Source organism: Branchiostoma lanceolatum, chromosome 10 (genome assembly GCF_035083965.1).
Source record: "Branchiostoma lanceolatum isolate klBraLanc5 chromosome 10, klBraLanc5.hap2, whole genome shotgun sequence".
In the NCBI taxonomy this organism is placed as follows: domain Eukaryota; kingdom Metazoa; phylum Chordata; class Leptocardii; order Amphioxiformes; family Branchiostomatidae; genus Branchiostoma; species Branchiostoma lanceolatum.
Genome location: NC_089731.1, coordinates 4167431 through 4187683, shown reverse-complemented (window position 1 = coordinate 4187683; position 20253 = coordinate 4167431). Strand labels below are relative to the sequence as shown.

The window sequence follows — 20253 nt, the reverse complement described above, 5'->3', positions numbered from 1 at the left end:
TCGAAAAAAAAGAAGAAAAAACACCTTTGCACGTTAAGAAATGATTAAGATATATAGATTCATGAACTCCATCATCAGCAACGCCACTTGGCAGTGCGTGGCAGTGAGGCGGGCCGTTATTGATCGTTATTGTCTTCCACAGTTATTTTTTTTTTTTGTCTGCTGTGCCCCCTCCCATCCGTAATCCATCGCCTTGGTCCCGCTCGATTGTCCGAATCGAAGTCATTGCTGAACTTGATAGATTTTTAAATCATTAATTTTCAAATACAGTAGCGTCATCTTCAATCGATAACCTTGAACATTCGCAGTCTAGGCGACAATTACAATTTGTTTTATGGGATTTAGCAAGCAGCAAATGCTGTTGTGTTGGCTGTATTGTGATTGAGGAAAACAGATTCAGAAGATTTTTGCAGTAAAAAAAAAGAAAAAAAAGTAAAATATGTACAAGCTCACATTGTATAATGAAATTGTTTTTCCCCACGTACGTACGAGCGAAAAAAACACAGGACGATGCCACACATTACAGGTTTTTAAACTACGACTCTTTTTCACAAGATCAAGAGTTGTTTGCTCATTTTCTGACGACTGGCCTAGCAGAGTAAGACCCACCAAACAAGAGGTATTAACCAACGTGTATTCATAGAGCCAGAAGGAGGTCTACACTGTGGGCAAATCAAAACTGAATTATCTGAATGAGAAGATTCGCCGGTAGCCAATCACTTAGACATGCCTCTTGTAAGTTGTACATTGTATGTCTCATGTGCATCTTAAGTTATCTATCTGTCTACAGGAAATATTGGCCACTTTTGTTTGTAATATTTCGTATGGGCATTCCGGTTAGTTTGTAGCTTTATGAGGCATAAGTAATCGCATTGTAGTGTATTCTAATCTGTACAGTTGTATTTGTATAACCCGCCCTTCGGCGTTCAACTCCAGTGTATAATATGCCGGTATAACTGTCCTGTGGCATAACACACCGGTCAGTTTCTATATCGATATAGCCGGTATAACCACCCTTCGGTGTAACACTATAGTTGGCTAGGATTCATGAAATGACAAAGCTTGCACGTGTGTAAACTTTGCCACTTTCTCATTTCAAATGACCAATCTTCGTAAAAGTACACAGTATGTGTTCTCAGGCTAACCATACGAGCAAAATGGGATTTCTGATTCAACATAACTAGAGGCTATTGTACATAACGTTTCTCAACATGTCGGCGTACAAAAATAAGACATGAATTAAAGTTAAGACCGCAGAATTCTAAGAAATATAAACCTACCTTCAAACGGACTACGACTCCGTCAAAGACAAGTAGCGGCGGCCTACTCTGTTCTGTTTCTATCTCCCGGAGTCAAAGTTTGCTTAGTATACCTAAAATCCCGCCCACATACCTACGCGCCATATGTATCCGACATCACAGATCCTTAATTGAAAAGAGTCACAGCAGACAAAGGTTTAAATCCTTTCATTTTGATCGGTGTTTACTTTCGTGTGGGTTAGTCGGCGCGCAGGCTGTGCGAGGTGGGATTAGCAACCCTTGACTCACGTCGTGCAACAATGGCTGAAAGGGAAGGGTGGAAATGCCGATAATGTCCTGTGTAAACCCCCGCTCCATCTGTCGTGCCGATGATTGGGACTTGATAAGCCGATATTCAACTGATCGACTGGACCTACTTTTGATAGTTCCAGTAAACAACATGTCTGCCCCGCCCTCTTCTATATTAATGCCCCCCAAAGCCCCTATCTCACTGGACCCGCGACACGTTGCCAATCATGCTGCGACCGAGCGATTTGACAGCGCGCTCAACGAATTCCATCGATAAAAACGAAACTTTTTACGCTTTGTGTGTTTTGTTGTCTTTTTAGTAATACTTGTACGTGTTACATAATATTTCCATTATGAATTCATGGGTAACACTAATCCTATATAGGACGCAGCGGGAATACATGGGTAGGGTCTGCACGGGTTTAGTGAGTATCATATTGTTTTACAAAACACACCTTGTGTAATTCACCACAAGCAGAATTCTGTAAAAAGTCGGCTGATTATGTATTCATTGATACGTACGACCGAAAATGCTGCGAGATCATATAGCAAAAAGGCAAAGTTTGGATTTAAAGATTTCTCAATTCATTTTATTTCAAACTTGGCTGTCATAATGACATTACATCTAGGCCCTCAATACGTTACTCTCTCACTGACTCATGCTATTCCGGATCATTCTGAAGAACGCCTCACTTGACTGACACCTTTCCTCTCCTCGTCTTGCAGTTGTTGGACAGGTGGGGCCGTGTGCTCCTGTATATTATCCCTCCATCTTAATCACAGCCGCCTCCTCCACTCAGTGGGTCTTCATAAGAGGAAATGAAATGTAGTCCCATAGCCTTTTCAGGCCGTAGGAGCAATCACAACGTATCATGTTTGCATCTCTCTCTCTCTCTCTCTCTCCCCCTCTCTCTCTCTCGTTTACTTTACGTTTTCATTTTATATAGTACATGTTATTACGTCCCTGTAATTCGCTTTTGATTACAAATGTTCAACTATTAGACTCCTGTGACGTAAATTCTGTATTTACACATGAAAGTGTGTCTTTTATTTCACATTCATGACTACTTGTCTTCACTTAAGGCCATGTTGGTTTGATAGCATGGATGACTTATCAAAGTGGGTGCACATGTTAACTACATAGTGTTGTATACAACACTGTATTCTTTGAAATTTTCGTTCCTTCCTTATTTTTTTACCACTCAGTTTGGTTTGGTTGGTTGTGATGCATTAGTTATATGGTTTGCGATGTCCAACGCCAAATGCTTGGTTAGTTTATCCATCATAAGTAAACAGTTGATTGTCATAAACAACCATTGTTTGATATTGCGTACCTTAAGACTTTGATCAAGGCTAATCATTGTCCACCATACACCATAGACTTGTTAACGAAGAATTATTCTAATTCAATTTCATGTACTACAATACTTCGAATTATTATTACACATTTCTTCATCAAATGTACATACATGTAGGCGGAGAGAACACAACTGTGTTCCTTCTGAATTGAGTACCATTTGTTACAGTCTTCATTAAAATCATCACCAATGCACAAAGCAGTTAAAAAATTCACAACATTACTTTAAGTCAAGTCAAAAGACAGGTTCAAAAGACATGAGAAAAACAATGTTGTCAGTGGTACGGGGTATTGTGCAGTTTTATTTCACATGCAGTTTCCTGCTAGTGTATAAAAAAACTACAATATTTTCACTTTACTACCTCTACAGTAACTCTAAACTCATGCAATTGTAATATCACACAGTGAATTGAATTATCATAAACAAACAAAAAAGTTGGTACATCTTATTTTCTCTCATCCAAAATTCAACAATTAGATGTATCATTATAATTTACAGTGCTGGTCTGCTTCACCTTAATTTTCCACAATTAATATTTAAAAAAGTTCTAATATTCCATGATTGAGAGAAATAAACTACATTTTTTTCAAGTAGACATGTGAAAATGTCTAATTCTGCTTAGCCATGGTTTAGTCTATAAACTGATTCAAAATTGTCGCATAACCTTGCCTAACAGTTGCAGTGCATGTACTATACATCCAATGTACAATGTACACATTCTTAAGGTTGCATTACAGAAGGTATTATGGTAGCCATAATGTTTCTTTCAAATTGTGCCTACAGTAGGGTAAACTGTTAAAATATTTAAAGATATATATAAAATATGTTATACTAGACTGAGTTGTGTTATTAGATTTCAAACAATATCAGGTATCAGTCTCTCGCATCTCACAAAATATTATTCCTTTACGTTATGTGACGTTATGTGAGCATTAAATCTAATTCTACCTACAAGTACATGTTACTAATGGTAGTACTTAATCATAATCTATGGCCTACTTCTACATAGCTCTATTCTGAAGATTTGATACACAAGGTACCTATTCCTTTTGTCTTTCATTGGCCCAAAGTTCGCAGGACAATGTATATATACACACATGGCCTCCGTAGGTCAATATTGACCATTACAACATCCTAATTCACATCAGCCCTAGGGCTTTGGCTATGGCTAAACTCCTATGTGTCAAGGTCTTGTAAAACTTGTTTATCATACTGGAACAAGTTGTTTCCTCTTGATGCACTCCCACAACCAGTCTACTGTCACAAGCTGGGCATCAGTCTTACCATTCATGTTCTGTGGACATACAAAGAAAATCATTCATTTGATCTTCAAGACATCTGAGAAGCTCCATAAACATTAATGCTGATTTATTAGAAAGTGGTCCAAGACATAAAAATGCAGTGTTACATGTAGCTGAAGACAGACTATAGTTAGATATACTATATAAATGTCTACATTGCCGTAAATGCTAGCCTATCCATCCTATTCTATTTCTCTTCTGAATAGTCTGGCATCCATTAATAAAGAAACAATGGACATTTGAATAACTGCAAAATATTCAAATAGGGGTGGGGACCAGACTATCATGTGTGGAAGCAATTATGGAGTGAACTGGAGTTAGAATAGGACAAACACAGAAGTTTGTATAACATAAAACTAATTGGCACTAAATGCATATTATATCAAATGTGTTATGGCTGTAAAATATTTGTAATTTCGTTAGTTTCTGCAACAAGAAAGCTTAAATTAATACTTGATGTTTTACAGTTTACAGTACTACCTTTTGATCTGGATCCTCGACCACATGTGTGGCCTGTGACATGGCGTAATCTGGCACGATGTCTCCGTCGTAGGCCACAAAGTACCTCCTGAGTCTGGCGTAGTTCTCCACCGTGTCGGGTAGGAACAGTTTGATGCCACAAAACACATCAGGAAGTACGCTCTGGATGGATGATCAATAATAAAAGGAGTGAGGCATTGGTAAAGAAAAACCTGACAGGTACAACTGATGCCCATTATGATCGCTACCTCTTAAAAAAGAAAGAACATTTGGCAGTTGTGAACCACTGATGTTAGCACTCATGATACTATGTGACTATTAATCACAACAGCATGTTATAGAAAAAAAAACAAGGACCATCTGGCCAATGTAAAATCTTTTTGGTGGGCCCTTAAGTTAGATTATTATATATTCCCATGGATTGACAAGCATAAAGAACCCTGCCTATAGTGACCACCTGTCCACATAGACCAGATTTTATCAGTCCAAAGTCCCTTGGGCGGTTTTGACTGCCACTAACATAACAGTATCTCAGTGTGTCAACTTGTAAGACTGCCTTTTCAGGGACAAATTTACAAGACTTAGTTTATCACTAACTATCTATAAGGAATGGGCCCCTATTTTACTTGACGAATGACAATTTTGCATTAGACTAGGTGCTAATTGCTCTCCTAATAGATATTCATGCCATTATGGCCTCTAATGTACTTGATGGGACTAAGCTATTGGGCAGTAATGCAATTTAACACTAATTCGTGCTAAATCAATAGATCTCTATATTACAACTCAAACCATTCGCACCAATAATTATTGCACTTTGCACATTCGAATGGTTGGCTTGATAGAGCCCCTTCAACTGAATTGCCTAAGACTTTCGTTAGCCTCTAATCTTACTGATATGTACTAAAATGACAATGTTTCTGGCTGGTCACACTTTCACACTCTCTTAATATACCTAACCTCAAGTTGTACCAACAGTAGAAGATGTATCTAATACTAGTAATGACATCACCCTATCTTGGTTCTCTTGTTTATTTGTTTTCAGACACCTACAACAAAAGTAGGGAGTCGTGAGCCACTGACAGCTAAGACTTCAACCTAAGTCTATGGCAAAGTGATGGGCAATGTTGTTTCACGACAAGCTAATATTAGAATAGAGAAGTCATTCCTTTAAACTACAAATTTTAGTTCTGAGAATGTAGCTGTTAATCCCATCTTTTCTTTTTGAAACAGTCGACAAGCTAACATTGGAATAGATAAGTCATTCCTATGAACTACAAATTTGGGTTCAAAAGAAATTGCTGTCAATAGAATAGTCTGAGCCTTCAACCTAAGTGTATGGCAATCTGACAGGGGACACATCTTTTTGCATGTGACAGGTTAACTCTGGGCTAGTTGAGCTCCTTTGCACTACAAACTCGTGTTTAAGTTTTACTGTACAGAATTATATATAGTTGCATCATCATTTTGGTACTTATATGCTCCATTCATATGCAGTGGAAAACAATGTCTTTTACATCATATCTTGATCATTAAACAAGTCACAACAAAAACGTGTCATCAAGAAGAGTTAGAAGGTGATTTAGCGGCGTGAAAAGTGGTGTGCAAAGCGGTGTGAGGGGCGAACCTTTCCAGGGCTGCTTATTTTTTTTGGAGACTTGCCGGTGGGGTGGTCAAACTTGTCCAGATGTTCCCTGCCAGTCTGGTAGCAGGATGCTCCGTATCTACACATGGGCTTGGACTAAAACATAAGGAAACAGACATTTGCCTTCATCATTAAACATTCAGTGTCATACCTTGATGAAGGTTAGACATCCAGGTAATAATACTTTAGATATGCCCAAAATAGTAACTCAAGCAACTGGATAAAATTTTGAAACAGACGTTTCAGACAGCATCCGCTATCTTTCTAAGAAACTAGTCACTAAGGAAAGATTTGGCAGGGTTGCTCAACATTCACTGTGTATACAATTTATTGGAAAAGGGGCCTCAAGGATCAACAGCAATGCTACTGGTTTTAGATTAACTACATTGTATTATAATATCTAAAGTTATCTTCAAGTTAGTAACATACAATGTCATGTTTTGGTTAAAGTAGGGTTGTTCAATAATCACTGTGCAGTAGAAAAGGGGCCTTAAGGATAATCAGCAATGCTACCAGTTCTAGATCAAGACAACTATGATATCCCATCGGACAAACCTTTTTCGGTGTTCTGGGACTCTCTACTTCAACTTTTCTTTTCACACCCTTGGTTGGTGTGGCCTCATTGCTGGAGGCACCGCCATTGCTGTCATCATCATCATCATCATCATCGTCTTTTTCCTCTTTGACCTTGATGGGTTTTCGTGGCGACTTGCCCTTCCCCTTCAGAAGGTCGGGGAAGTCAGAGGTCTCCTTGGATGTCTTGAACAGTTGCTGGAAAAAACACAGGTTGGAAGAGAGCTCGGTTAGAAAACTGTCAGTGGTGAAATACACTTGGGACCACTGGATGCTGGAAAATTTCCATGGAGTTGCTATATTATTGTATAATGTACATACACAGCTCTAATATATTCCCTATTCATTCTATTTGTATACTCTTATCCCTATAGCCCATGGACCAGGATTGTTTTTTGTACCACCAAGAGGTACCAGTGCTACCTTGAATCTGCAATAACCAAAGAGTTTATTTTGATGTACTAGTATGACAGCAAGTCTATAGTTAATATATTACAATACATTTGCATGCACTCTATGCCCCTCTCCAAAAAAAAAGTCAAAGTGAAAATAATTTCACCTTGAGTCGCTGTAGATTTGTGGCCGACTTCCAGTCCTTGTCGTCGCGAATCTTGGTGACCCGCGGGAAGCGAATGGATATCCCGTCCGCCGTGTGTGCCTCGGACTTGCTGAACTCCGCCCCCGTGATCTCCCAAACCGGCGCTCTCTTCGGGTCCGCACACACGAAGTCTGGCACCAAGTTCTTGGTAATCTTGAGCCACTTTGGCACTTTTGAAACGTCTTTCGAGATCTTGACCATGGCTAGTTCCTTGTTTAGCTTTGCGATCGTGTTGTCGTCATGTCCGTTCCCACACTTGGTCACCGTACACCACTTATCCGAGTCCGGGTCGTACACACCCATCAGGAAGACCGACATCAGCCCTCCCTTGTTCCCCGTCCCGTAGAACGCACCCAACACCACCAAGTCTGCTGTGTCCGCCATCGCGCCCTGTTCCAAATAGTCCTTTTTTACCTTTCAAGAAACAAAATCAATGACTGAATTAGATGATTGACACAAACAAGAGGGTCTGCTTAGGGGCGTTCCTAGAATCTTTACGCTGAATTTAGATAAAAAAACCTTTAATATATATTATGCTTAAAGCAAGTAAAGCAATTATGCAAAATTTGGTTGGCACACTATGAATTACGGCTTCCCCTATGAATTACGTTAAATGAAAAAAACACATTTATCAAAAAGAGTAGGGATTCTACCTGGAGTGAGTGGCTCAAATAAATCTGTGCAGCTTTGCAGCTTGTACTTTTTTTTAGCACAAACCTGGTATGTTACGCCATGAGGCAGTTTACCAGGAATGCAACACAAAGAAATGAAAAAAAAAAACACCTTGAGCCAATGCCGTTTGCCCGGCTCGTAGATGCTCTTGGTGTCCTTCAGCACGAGACCCTCGAGCCCGTCCCGGATGACGCGGCCGATCATGTCGGACAGGTCGCGGGGCTGGGTGATGTACTTATACTCCGACAACACCACTCTGTTGGGGATTACTGTCATATTGTCTTCCAGGAACTTCCTCCGCTCAGAAATTGGCCTGTGATGAAAAGACAGTAAAGTTAGAATAATTTTCACGACAGGTCGCGAGGCTGGGTGATGTACTTATACTCAGACAGCACCACCCTGTTAGGGATCACTGTCATATTATCTTCCAGGAACTTCCTCTGCTCAGAAATTGGCCTGGGATGAAATGAGAATAAAATTAGCTTCTTTTTCAGATATTTTTTGGACAGTTGTATTGTGCTTTTAACTACATGTACATAGAATGTGTTGAGGTGAAGCTTCCAATATCCTCTTTCAGAAATTGGCCTGTGATAAAAAGACAGTAAAGTTAGAATAATTTCGTAAAGACCGTGTTTGGAAGACTATATTGTGGAAGCCTGAGTGTCATCTAGCTTACCTCCGGGCTCCAATATACTCGCTCCGCTAGAAAAAGAGAAGCGAGTATGGGAGCTACAGTTACTGTAGCCTGTGATAAAAAGACAGTAAAGTTAGAATAATTTCGTAAAGACGGTGTTTAGAAGACTATATTGTGGAAGCCTGGGTGTCATCTAGTTTACCTTCGGGCTCCAATATACTCACTCCGGTAGAAAAAGAGAAGCGAGTATATGGAGCTACAATGATGAATTCAATACTATACTGTTTTGTTTCTTCATTGCTATATAAACTGTACCCAAATCCACTTTTGGGAGCCTATAATACAATTTCATACATTGTAAAATTGCACCACATTTGAATTTCCTAAATAATTGACATACCTGTCCATGAGAGTTTCCCCATTGTAGTAGATACAGTCAAACACGAACAGCGCAACCTGCGCGTCGCTGAACTGCTGCTTCTTGTGGATTCCCAGAGTTCCAAAGGGCAGGGGGTTGCCGGTGTTGGTGTCGACCAGCAGGACCTCGCTGTCCAGGATCATGTTACTGCCGTGGGGGAAGGCCTTCGGGATGTAATCCTTGAAGTGGGCAACCTTCAATGTGTGGGTAAACAGGGATGGTTTGAAAATTAAAATAGGGAAACGACCACTGGCAAGTTGTTCTAGTGTTGTTGGTAAACATATCTACAAACGGGGATGGTTTGAAAATTAGATAGGGAAACAACCACTGGCAAGTTGTTCTAGTGTTGTTGGTAAACATATCTACATTGTATTAATGAAATTAAGGTACATGTTAAAATTTGATTTAATGGATGGCATTAGGACTGTGCACCTAAACATAGTGGGCAACCTACAGGAAAATAGGGATTTTTTTATTTCTTTAAATTCTTTTTATCAATTTGGGGATGTAGTCCTTAAAGTGGGCAACCTACAATGCGTGGTCAGGACAGAAAAATATATTAAGCATAGAAATATTTGTGATTGTTTTTATTTTCACGGTGACCTCGGCACCGTGAATTCATGATGCTGAAGAGCTGAAGTGTTTTAACCGATTGAAAATTAGACAGGGAAACGACCACTGGCAAGTTGTTCTAGCTATAGTGTTGTTGGTGAAATTATCTACATTGTATTAAGGAAAAAGTACATGTTAAAACTTGATTTAATGGATGGCATTAGGACTGTGCACCTAAACAAAATTGGGAATGTAGTCCTTGAATTGGGTAACCTACGGTTAGAAAAAAAAAGGGACTTTTTTTTTTTTACAATTCTTTTTATCAATTTTCAAAATGAATTAAGAATAACAAATAACATGGCACACATACAAAATAAATGAAACACATTGAGAGTTGAACCACAAACCTTATACATAAAACCAAGACCTAAAAGAAACCATGTATTTTGGTGATTAATTACACAATCAAAAATTATTTAGGTTGAAAGGACAACATCTAAAAGTGTCAAGTCTATGTACATGTATGTAGTTCCACCATAGTTACCCACCTTGTGAGGCAGGACAGGTTTGAGGCTGCGGCTGAAGTACTCAAACTTGTTGCCCTGCTTGTGCACCTGGACCCTCTCCCCGTCATACTTGATCTCCGCGTACATTCCGTTTGGGCACTTCCTCATGGCCATCTCCACCGACTTACATGCCTCGGCCTGCAGGCAGAAACAGCTTTGGTGAGACAGAATGCTCGGCAAGTTTCTATGGCCTTACTCTACATACATTTTCTTGCATTTTAGATGTGTAATAGAGAAAGCTGAGAAATAGACTGCAGCTGTCGACCGTCTTCAGAGACGACAAGAGCCAAAGAGAGAGATGTTTAATAGACAGTGCTATCTGTCCAGTCTAGTTTACACCATGGAGCACTTCCTCATGGCCATCTCCACAGACTTACACGCCTCGGCCTGCACACAGAAACAGCAGGTGCAAGTTTGTATTTCATCAGGTTGGAAACAACTTGTCTGAATGAGTTCTTCATTCAAAAGGAGGTGCTATCAACAGTTGGCGTTTCAGTGGCATATATGGCAATACTTAATACGTTTGGGACAGCATTGTTAGCAGGGACACCTAGCTGCAGTGTGGAATAGTACCAGGACTGAGCACTCAAACACAGGTTTTCAAATAGAGTTCTTTGGGTTTAGAATCATAGCAGTCCCATTTTCAGCAGAAGGTCCTGGATATTTCTAAAAACTCAGAAATACAGCTGGTATGTTGTGCATTGCCTTCATTTCATCCTGAAAAAATGAAATTTTGGGATCTTGAAAGAAAGAACAACTATGAACCAACAAGCTACATGTATCAAAGATCATACCAGCATTGGCAGGACAGGTGTCATCAAGTTAGCCTTGATGCTGAGCGACTTTTTCATCCCCGGCGCACACCCATTGGCCACAACTCTCTCTACCACGTCCGCTAGGTTACGGGAAGCTTGGAATGCTGGGTAGGCATTGGGGTCCAGTCCCTCGAGGATGTGCTTGGCTCCCGCGCTGATTCGAAGATCATGTTTGATCAGACGAACTACGACCTTTAGATCGTTGGCTGTGCATCTGTAAAATGTAGAGTAGCTAGTTAATCTGTGAAATTGCTTACTAATAGACAGTAGTCAATTGATTATTAAAGTATTCATAACAAATCTTAGCTTTAGAGCATCATATCATTTGATTTGACAAAAATGGTGCAATACACGTGAAACACAGGCATAGCTACATGTATTCTTGGTGTCGTATATGATAATATACCCGTATTCACACCTGGGTGGGGTGAGGTTAGTCGTGTAAAGTGCCTTTCCCAAGAACACAACATCGGTGGCGTCAGGGGATTCGAACCCTAGACCGCTGGGTTTTGGGACGAAACCCTGCCTTTATGCCACACGTCCCCACAAAAAAAATTCCAGAACTCACTTCTTTGCTATTTTGTGAAGCTCCCTCATCTGATCGTCCTCCTTGGTCATCTGAGCCAGGATCTCCAGGCTCTCGTCCACTTCCTGCAGGGTCAGTTTGCTCTTCTTGGCCGGCGGGCAGCGCTCGCTCTCCTCGAAAAACTTACGCACAGTTTCCGAAACATCACCTGGAGGTTTAAGTTTGGATTGATGTTAACTTTAATCCACAGTTTGGTTAAAAAATCAGGCTTTCGACAAACTTCTGCAGTTTCTGTCACATCGCCTGTAGGTTTAAGGTTAACTTTGATCCACAATTTGGTCCCAAATAAAGCTTTTGAAATCTTAAGTACAGTTTCCAGCACATTATCTGTAGGTTTGAGTTTAGAATCTATGTTAACTTTGATCTACAGTTTGGTTAAAAATTTAGCTTTCTCTTCTACATTGAATGAGTTTACTCTTCTTTTCCAGTGGGCAGCATTTACTGTTCTCAAAAAACTTCCGCACAGTTTCACACGATACAGGCACACAGCAATCTTTGTGCTCTTTTAATGGATGGATTGATGAACTCTAGTATAGGTTGAAGAAATATATTGTATTTTTTTTTCTATCTTATACCACTTCTGTTGCATCTGAAGCTCTGTTTATCAGACATTTTGTGTGATAAAGAAGAACAAAAGAACATGGTCTGACCTTGCTCCAGGTCAGTCAGCATGTCTGCCAGGTTGACGCCGAAGATGTTGGCGAAGTGTTTGAGCAGCTGCTTGTTGTTCAGGTTGTAGACTCTCTTCACCACCCCGGGAAGGAGAAGCTTCGTCACCAGGAACGTGTCGCCCTTAAATCCATCTGTAGAGAACAGAAAATTAGTTTCATATAGTATCTTGAAGGCTATACTACAACGCACAGTGTGGTAGAAGGGTTGGCAAGCATAAAGTGAATCATACAGGGGGGTATTCAGACTTCCAACCTTCTGACCCTATTATCTACAGCTCAAAGAAAAGAAAACTTAAAGAGTAATGAAAAGCTTGCTGATAAAACATGAAAATGCATACTTGTCTTGAAATACGATACATTGTAAATGCAATGAGGCACAAGGACAGCACTTACCTGCTTTTTTTTATTGAAAATGCCAAAGGGGAGATTCGGACACCAATAAAATATAAACTTGTTCACAAAAGTCTCATCATTCTTACCAAACCAAGAGTTAGTGTACATGTAGATCTCACCTCCATTGGATCCCTTCTTCAGAAAGTCAGACACCAGTTTAGTCTTAGCGTTGTATCCAGGTTCCTCTGCGATGAGCGCACACAGCCTGCGGAACTCCCGAAACGCGTTGTCCTTGTGGTCGGGGTCAGGGGTCGGGGTGGGAGAGGTCATTGACCCTGCGGTATTGGCTGATGATGATGACGATGATGATGGGCCTGCTGCTGGGGCATCTAGCATGGAGAGTGTGAAATGAGTACTAAGGTACATAAAGTTTTTTTTTTGTGTGCCTGCATACTAGTATATGTTTGAGTGTACAGTCTTTCAAGGGCAGCTTACAGTTCCAGGGGCCAACACTTTGGAATGGACTCCCTATTGATCGAAGACGACTCACCGGGTTGACAGCTTTCAAAAATGGACTGTAGCGAGATATTTCTACTGATGTTTTTAGCTTAATTATAATGTAATATGTGCAATGCTATGTTCTTATTGTATGTGTAGGTGTCCAGGGACACCTGAAAAACAGACCGCAGGCCTGAGCTGTGATTTCCCTGGTAAAATAAATAAAATGAAAAATGAAATGTGTATATGAGTGTATGTGAGTGAGAGTGTGTGTGTGTGTGCGCATTTGTGATGGAGAAAGGCACATAATACACACACATGTACATGTATGTACATGTACACAATAGCTAACTATTAATATAACATATCAACCTTTACTACAGAGTTTAGATCTGAACATATAACATACTGTATAACTCGTCTCCGGAACCATTATCAAATTCCCTATAAAAGGAGTTAGACCAGTATTTTCATGTCTTTCTCAAGCAAGACTTAACCATTTGTATTTCTTCTCCAGGGTTTTCTATCAAGCCCTCCTCCCTATGTTAGCATCTTACTTTTTCTTAGGACAAATTTCAGAACTGACTCTTGTCACCTGAAGAAAAACTTCATGATAAGGACTGTACTGTCTACTGTTATTTGCCTTTTATCCATTTGGTACTTATGCCAGTCATTATGTCTCAATCGCTTCCTGCCTAATACTCAGTAAACATATACGAATAAAATAAAATGATAGGTACAACTCTTACCATCTGAGACAGCTGTGCTGCTGGCAGCTGCAGGTTTCTTGGTGGGAGACTGGACTGTTCCTTTAGCAGACAGTGTTGCCTGGACAACCTTCTTCTTAGGGGACTTTGCCTTACTCTCCAGCTCTGGGGGTAGGAGGGAAGAAAAAGGATATTTAGAGGATCTGCATGGAGGGGTCCTGGCAACGCTTAACAGTAATTCCAGGAGGACCGGCAATGCTTAATGGAAAATTCAGGAGGCCAGCAACCATCAAGGGAAAATTGATTTATTCTTGAGACTCGGGAGCGGCAATCTTCGCAAGATTCTGCATCCCGGTTGTACTCGGGAGCGGCAGCTTAAGGGTTAAAGGTTTCAGAAATGAGTTCTGAACCAGTTGGTTAGGTATTAAAATCTTGTTAAGTCTGTTGCTTTTCCTACCATTTACATGTATATGGTTTAGCTACATCAAACTTTAAAGTAGCCAAGTTCATCACACACATCAACCGTCCCTTACTCCTGTCTTGAAAGAAAACTTGGAAACTACAATAAAACTTGGAAACTACAATAGATACATGTAGATAAAATACTATATGTAAATACCTTTGATGAGCTTCAGAATTGTCTGTTTATCCTCATCCTCCATGTCCTCCCAACCCTCCAAGTCTGAGGCATCCTCGATCTTCTTAGTCGTCACCCTGGCCCTCTGGAACGTCTCGAAGATGCAGCTGACATGGTACCACTGCTTCATCTCGCCGTCTCCCTCGTGGAAGAAGTTGGGAACGATCTTCCCGATGCGGGGAAGACCCTTCTCGATCTTCTGTTTGCACTTCTTGCAGCCGGCCCGGCCCTGTTTGGCGTACTCCACACAGAACCTGGAGGTGGCAAGGTGGTTTTTTGATTTGATTTATTCGACTGTAACTGTGGTTAGAGTTTATAAGGAGAAATTCAAACTCTACAACTGGATAAAAAATTCGGAGATTTATTTCCGGACGTTTCGAGTGACATCCATCACTCTTCTTCAGCGTCAAAGTGAACTAGCAGAACTAACCAGTTAGAGTTGTTGACTTAAAATCTAAAGGTTCTGGGTTTGAATCCCTAGCCCTCACCAATATTGTGCCATTGGGAAAGGCACTTAATTTCTTCACTCGACTTGACGTTTCTTCCATTAGCTTCGGCTAGGAACATATACTGCAGTATATGACCTAAAGCCGGGGCTTCTGTGTTTGAGGAGAGCCATACCTTATGAGTTAAAAGAACCCACCACACTTATTTGAAAAAGTAGAGGTCCATCCCGATTTACTGGATCAAACCTTATACAGTCTGGTCTTATGAAGCTTGTACTTTATACTAGTACTGTACAAAACTGGTGTGTTACTGCTTATGCAACAACCAATGAAACAAACAAACCTCTGTTCAGACATGCTGTAGACTGTTGTATGGATGGTGTTTCTGGGGTTCAGTACTTGTATATTGCAGCAAGCTGATTGAATACGGACAGGACTGATGCGTTGATGCTTCCAGAGGAAGTTGAAGCACGTAACACTGACAGGAGATGATGGTCTTCTTAATACAGGGCTGTGATGTAATGATTTCTGGAGCCTGAGGGTTGTTAGAGCCTTAGTACTAATGCTTGGAGACCACAGAAGTCTGACTAGCATGTAGTGAAGTTGAATCACAGTTCTTTCTTGTATTTTCAGGTGTCACGGGTCCAACTCAAGCCTGGTAAACAGAGAGCAGAAAAATTGGGATGAATATTGCTGTAGATCAGTACGTTCAGAAAGATTTTGGTATAATTACATTTTAAAATGATCTAAAGATCTTTCAGCTATATGAAAGTCTAACGCTAATACTTATTTCTAATTATGGTATACCTAGTGGATACAATCAGTGATAATCATAAAATCATATACAAAATGTACATACATACATTTACGATTATTGTATATCAAGTAATGATGCTATCCTGCTTCACTATCAGCAAAAAGCAAGTTTATAGAAATCATACGGGATTTTTCTTGAACCCTGTTATTACAATAATCGTTTATGGTATAACGTTATATATAATTCCATTTTTTCCAATATTCATGAATAGTTTTTTGCACGCTCAGGCCATAAAAATTCTGAAAGAATCAAATAATTCTACGATATGCACGACTACAGTTTCTTACCAACTCACCTGTTTCACCTGCACCACACTCTGATGTGTAAACCTCACAGTCACCCTTTATATACACCACTGTTCACCTGTGTGACGTCCAGGGCATGCCCGGGCCGGTAGCGTCACGCCCCCCTCCCCCATGACTCACGTAAGCTCACCCTCCCGTGAACTCTAGTAACACCGTAGCGACGGAAAACTTGCGAATAATTCCTCACGAATGTGTCCTAGTACAGTGTTATATAACAGATTTAGTCTAACAAAATATGGAGGGAAAAGAACGTTCACAAAATGATACAATTGACGATTTACTTACTTGTTTCGGCCTTTGTTCTCTCGGTGCATTGTTTACATGGATTCCTGGGAACGAGAAGAGTGGACTCATCCATTGCTAAGATGGGGGGAATGAAATAAAATGCACTGCGTCGAAGCGACATCTTGCGATATTTAAATATATTGCAGGTAGTTCTTCGATTGCCCACAGTAAATGAATGATTGGGCCTCCGTACGCGTAAAATTACTCTCCAAGCAGAGGAGGGGTTCAGGCTGGTTTTTGACGTGTCTTTAGGCGTAGAATGACAAAGTAGAGAGCACGACAAAAACAACGCATAAAAACACGTCTAAAACCAGCCGGAACCCCTCCTCTGCTTGGAGAGTATCGTAAAATATCCGTAAAGGAGAAATGATATCTTGCCTTTTGCGAAAAAGTCCGTACTTTTGCGAGAAAGTACATATCTGGTTTTGATTGACATACAATCCGAAGTATGATAACTCTTGTTTATGTACAACAGTTTGTTTGTACTTACTCGCTCGTTATACTGTAATACATCGTTATGCTGTCCATTAGTGCTGCGTACCTAAACGTAACATCAGGTACCGGTACAGAGGTTTAGGTACAGGTCCGGACATGCATGAACCTGTACCTGAAAAATTTGAGAAATTAAAAGGTGTTCTTCTGAACTTCTTCAATAATGACAGAAACATGAATAAACTGTTTTCAACTTGTCGGTGTCTTTTTTCATGAACATAACTAGGTTCCCTACCACTAAACTCCTTACGCTGTTCAAAGGTGTCACATTGATCACGTTTGATGTTGCATAGGCCATGAGGTCAGGAGATCAGTCACAAAATAAGCACATACTTGGTGTAAATCTATATCGGTGCAGAACCGGTACTTCATGATCCAGTATTCTGGACCTGTACCTAAACAAATTTTACGATACACACCGGTATGCAGCACTACTGTCCACGCCTAACTCCATTGTGATGTCTAGCCCTTTGTAATACATGTACACTGGCAAGCTGGGCAGCCCTAGCTGTGTGTCCTGATCACCCAAACCGAATAAGTAGATAACTACATTTTTGTGAGCCACAGCGTTCAACTGAAGGCTGAACTATTCCCTAGGGACATCACCATCATGTAGGCATCTCACGTTTCCGTAGCGTACGTGTGATGAGTTTTATTCCCACCACTTGTAAGCCTTTGAAGGGATTCAAAGTTAAGCTGTAATCTTGTGGTAAGAGGAGATTTTTCTCATTTTTCATGACAAGAATCCTTTTGTAATCTGCTGCATAAAGATTAGTGCTGATGAGAGGGATCGATGTAGAAAACTTCCTCATTTGAATTAGCTTAGCCCAGAGCGGAAATTGGATTTCAGTAATGTATGCTAAGTGCCGGAGGAGCCATCTTACCGTATTGTCCGTATCAAACGTTGCCATTTATCTTCATCAAGTTTTGTCCTACATGCAGCGCGTGGTTTGGACTTACCCATGAATATGAAAGGTTTGCGGGGACAACAATTAAAGAAAAAATTTAGTCCTGATTATCTGTAAAGAGTCGAAAGCTTCATTCGCAATTGGCTATTGTGCCTGGCTCCTAGCCGAGGTACGTATTTTCTGAACAGTTCAAAGTTAGAAATTTAAAAACACAAATTTCGTTTCAACCAACTTTGGACTTCGATCAGAACATCTTCCAGAGCGGTAGAGATATTTTGGTCTTGTAAATCACTCTCAGTGCCTGAAGGTCTCTTGGAGCAGGCCATTGAAGATGTACTATAAGGAATATCGATGAATGGCGGGTTTCTTTTCGCTTTAGCTAGTTTGTAGACAGCTTTGTAACGATACATACAACAACATCATGTTGAATTCTTCGTGTGCGAGCAAAAGCTATTGAAGTTCGCCGTAGTTCAAGTTCACAAAAACACTCGAAGGGAGAAAGAAGCCGAAAATAAATCCGCACAGTTCTTCCGTTCTAGTGTGGAATGCAGTTTTAATTCGCTTGACGAGGACATTCCACGTTCCAATTTTCGCACCGAGAGCGTCAAGCGTTCGGCAAACAGCCGGGGAATGCTGACTGTTGACAAAATCCTGCCGCGCGCGGGTCCGATTCTCGCCGCTAGCTAGGCTCAAAATCAGGCTCTGTTAGCGGTCAGTCGGGCTTTTACTATATTCGTCTGTCTTATCAAACATTTTTACCGTCTACAGTGGCTAATGCTGGAGGGAGGAACGGGACAAAAAGGAGTGAATGGAACTACCTATTTTCTGATTTCTAGCTTTTTGCCTTGGTTTGTTTGTTTGTTTGATGAACATTTTCAGGAACTTACCATGTGTATGTATGCTACATCTTTTGGTAGTGCCTTAGCTAATTTTCCGATCGACACAACGATTACGAATCCTGTCTATAATAATAACCCTAGTCCGTCCCCTGAGTGGTCTTCTTGAGCAATTTTGACTGTATGTAGTTTCTGCATTCTGTTGTAGATATACTCAAAATCTATTACAAATCACTTGACTTTTTTTAGTTATTAGGACTAAATATAAATGAAAAGAAAACATCAAAAGCCTGGTTGTAGAGTCTGATTTCGAGGCCACTACAAACATCAGATCGTGAAATGTCACGCATCTCGCCTGAGTGACAAATTATCCGGCTGTACGGGAGACTAATTTGTCTCTCTTATCAAATATTAATCCACCAGTAAGCATGAACGGACCAGAGCTCACAGAGTCTCCCGCGGGAGAGACGCGATTCCCGAGGTTTCATTATAGATCCCGACGCGTCGCTAGCTGTCCGCTGAAATCTGTTATCTATCAGAAAATGTGCATCAACTGTTCTTATAACTGTTGCGTTATTTCTCTCCTGTTGATATAGACCGAAACCTTGCAAAACGCCACTTCAAATTCATGTATTCATTCATCCATTTATTCGCATCTTTGCTTATCCATGTATCCATCGATTCATGAATCCATCCACCCATCCTTCCATCTCACTTTTGAAAGCCTTATTCATCTTAACCAGGAGTTCATGTTGTTGTTTATTGTTTGATGTTTTATATACAAACAAAAGCATACTATTTGTTCTCGGATCTCCATATAAAGGAACTGTTCCCCAAAACCTGGTTCCAAGCAGACTTCTCTCGGCCATTTTATGCTTTAAGGTTTATTCAGCACTGAGAGAGGCCTACGTGTATACATGTCTGGTGGACACTTGGACCTCATGGCGTGACTCCGTGGTACAGCTAACTTAATAGTAGAGATAAGACGACACTTGAGACACCAGTGTCCGCACTCTTGCAGCGTCGTCTCTTACGTCACAGCCTGTTTGATGTTTGACACCTGCTACCACTGTGACGCAACTATGACGTCATGCCACATTCAGTCCCCAAAGCTCCAAACGTCCCTCATCAGCTGGCAAGGATGAGTGTTTACATCGTAATGTTGCGTTCATAATATCTCCGTAACCAAGGTATCTCTTTTGATTACAGGACGGTGTTCTTCAGGAACATCCCGAATGTCTTTCGCTGTTGCTTGTTGTGTACCAAATGATTTCGATATATATTTATATATCTATTTTTCCTTTAGTTTCTAGATAGCTTTAAATTATAAGCTCGTTTAGCTACGCACTGAGGGACAGATAGTGGAGAAAAAGAACTGTTTCCGGGGACGCTGTGTATCTTTCAACACAGTTATACATGATTTTAGCAGTAATACATAATCTTATTCGTATATCGCAGATATAGATACTCGTTGATATATATATATATATTCCTTAGCAGTAGTAGAATTACCACTTTTTCATTATAAAAAGTCCCAAAAAGTTGTTTTTTTTCACCTTTGACCTTTTGTACT

The 20253-nt window shown here is 40.4% G+C and overlaps 1 protein-coding gene across 2 annotated transcripts; it reads right to left on the bottom strand.

Moving 5' to 3' along the window:
* Positions 1–3186: 3186 nt before the first annotated feature.
* LOC136443157 (DNA ligase 3-like) lies at positions 3187–16542 on the bottom strand. Of its 2 annotated transcripts, none has more exons than XM_066440252.1 (16): positions 16445–16542; positions 15381–15692; positions 14574–14845; positions 13997–14119; positions 12929–13138; positions 12396–12548; positions 11728–11893; positions 11139–11373; positions 10327–10482; positions 9209–9420; positions 8286–8487; positions 7464–7916; positions 6887–7102; positions 6314–6427; positions 4687–4848; positions 3187–4199 (listed from the first exon to the last, which is right to left on the bottom strand). In XM_066440252.1, the coding sequence occupies exons 2-16, from the start codon at positions 15629–15631 to the stop codon at positions 4113–4115; spliced, it is 3012 nt and encodes a 1003-aa protein (XP_066296349.1). In that variant the 5' UTR covers positions 15632–15692; positions 16445–16542; the 3' UTR covers positions 3187–4112. The 2 variants fall into 2 exon arrangements, with proteins under 2 accessions (XP_066296349.1, XP_066296350.1); XM_066440253.1 differs by lacking the exon at positions 16445–16542 and adding an exon at positions 16150–16270.
* Between the last annotated feature and the right edge of the window lie 3711 nt (positions 16543–20253).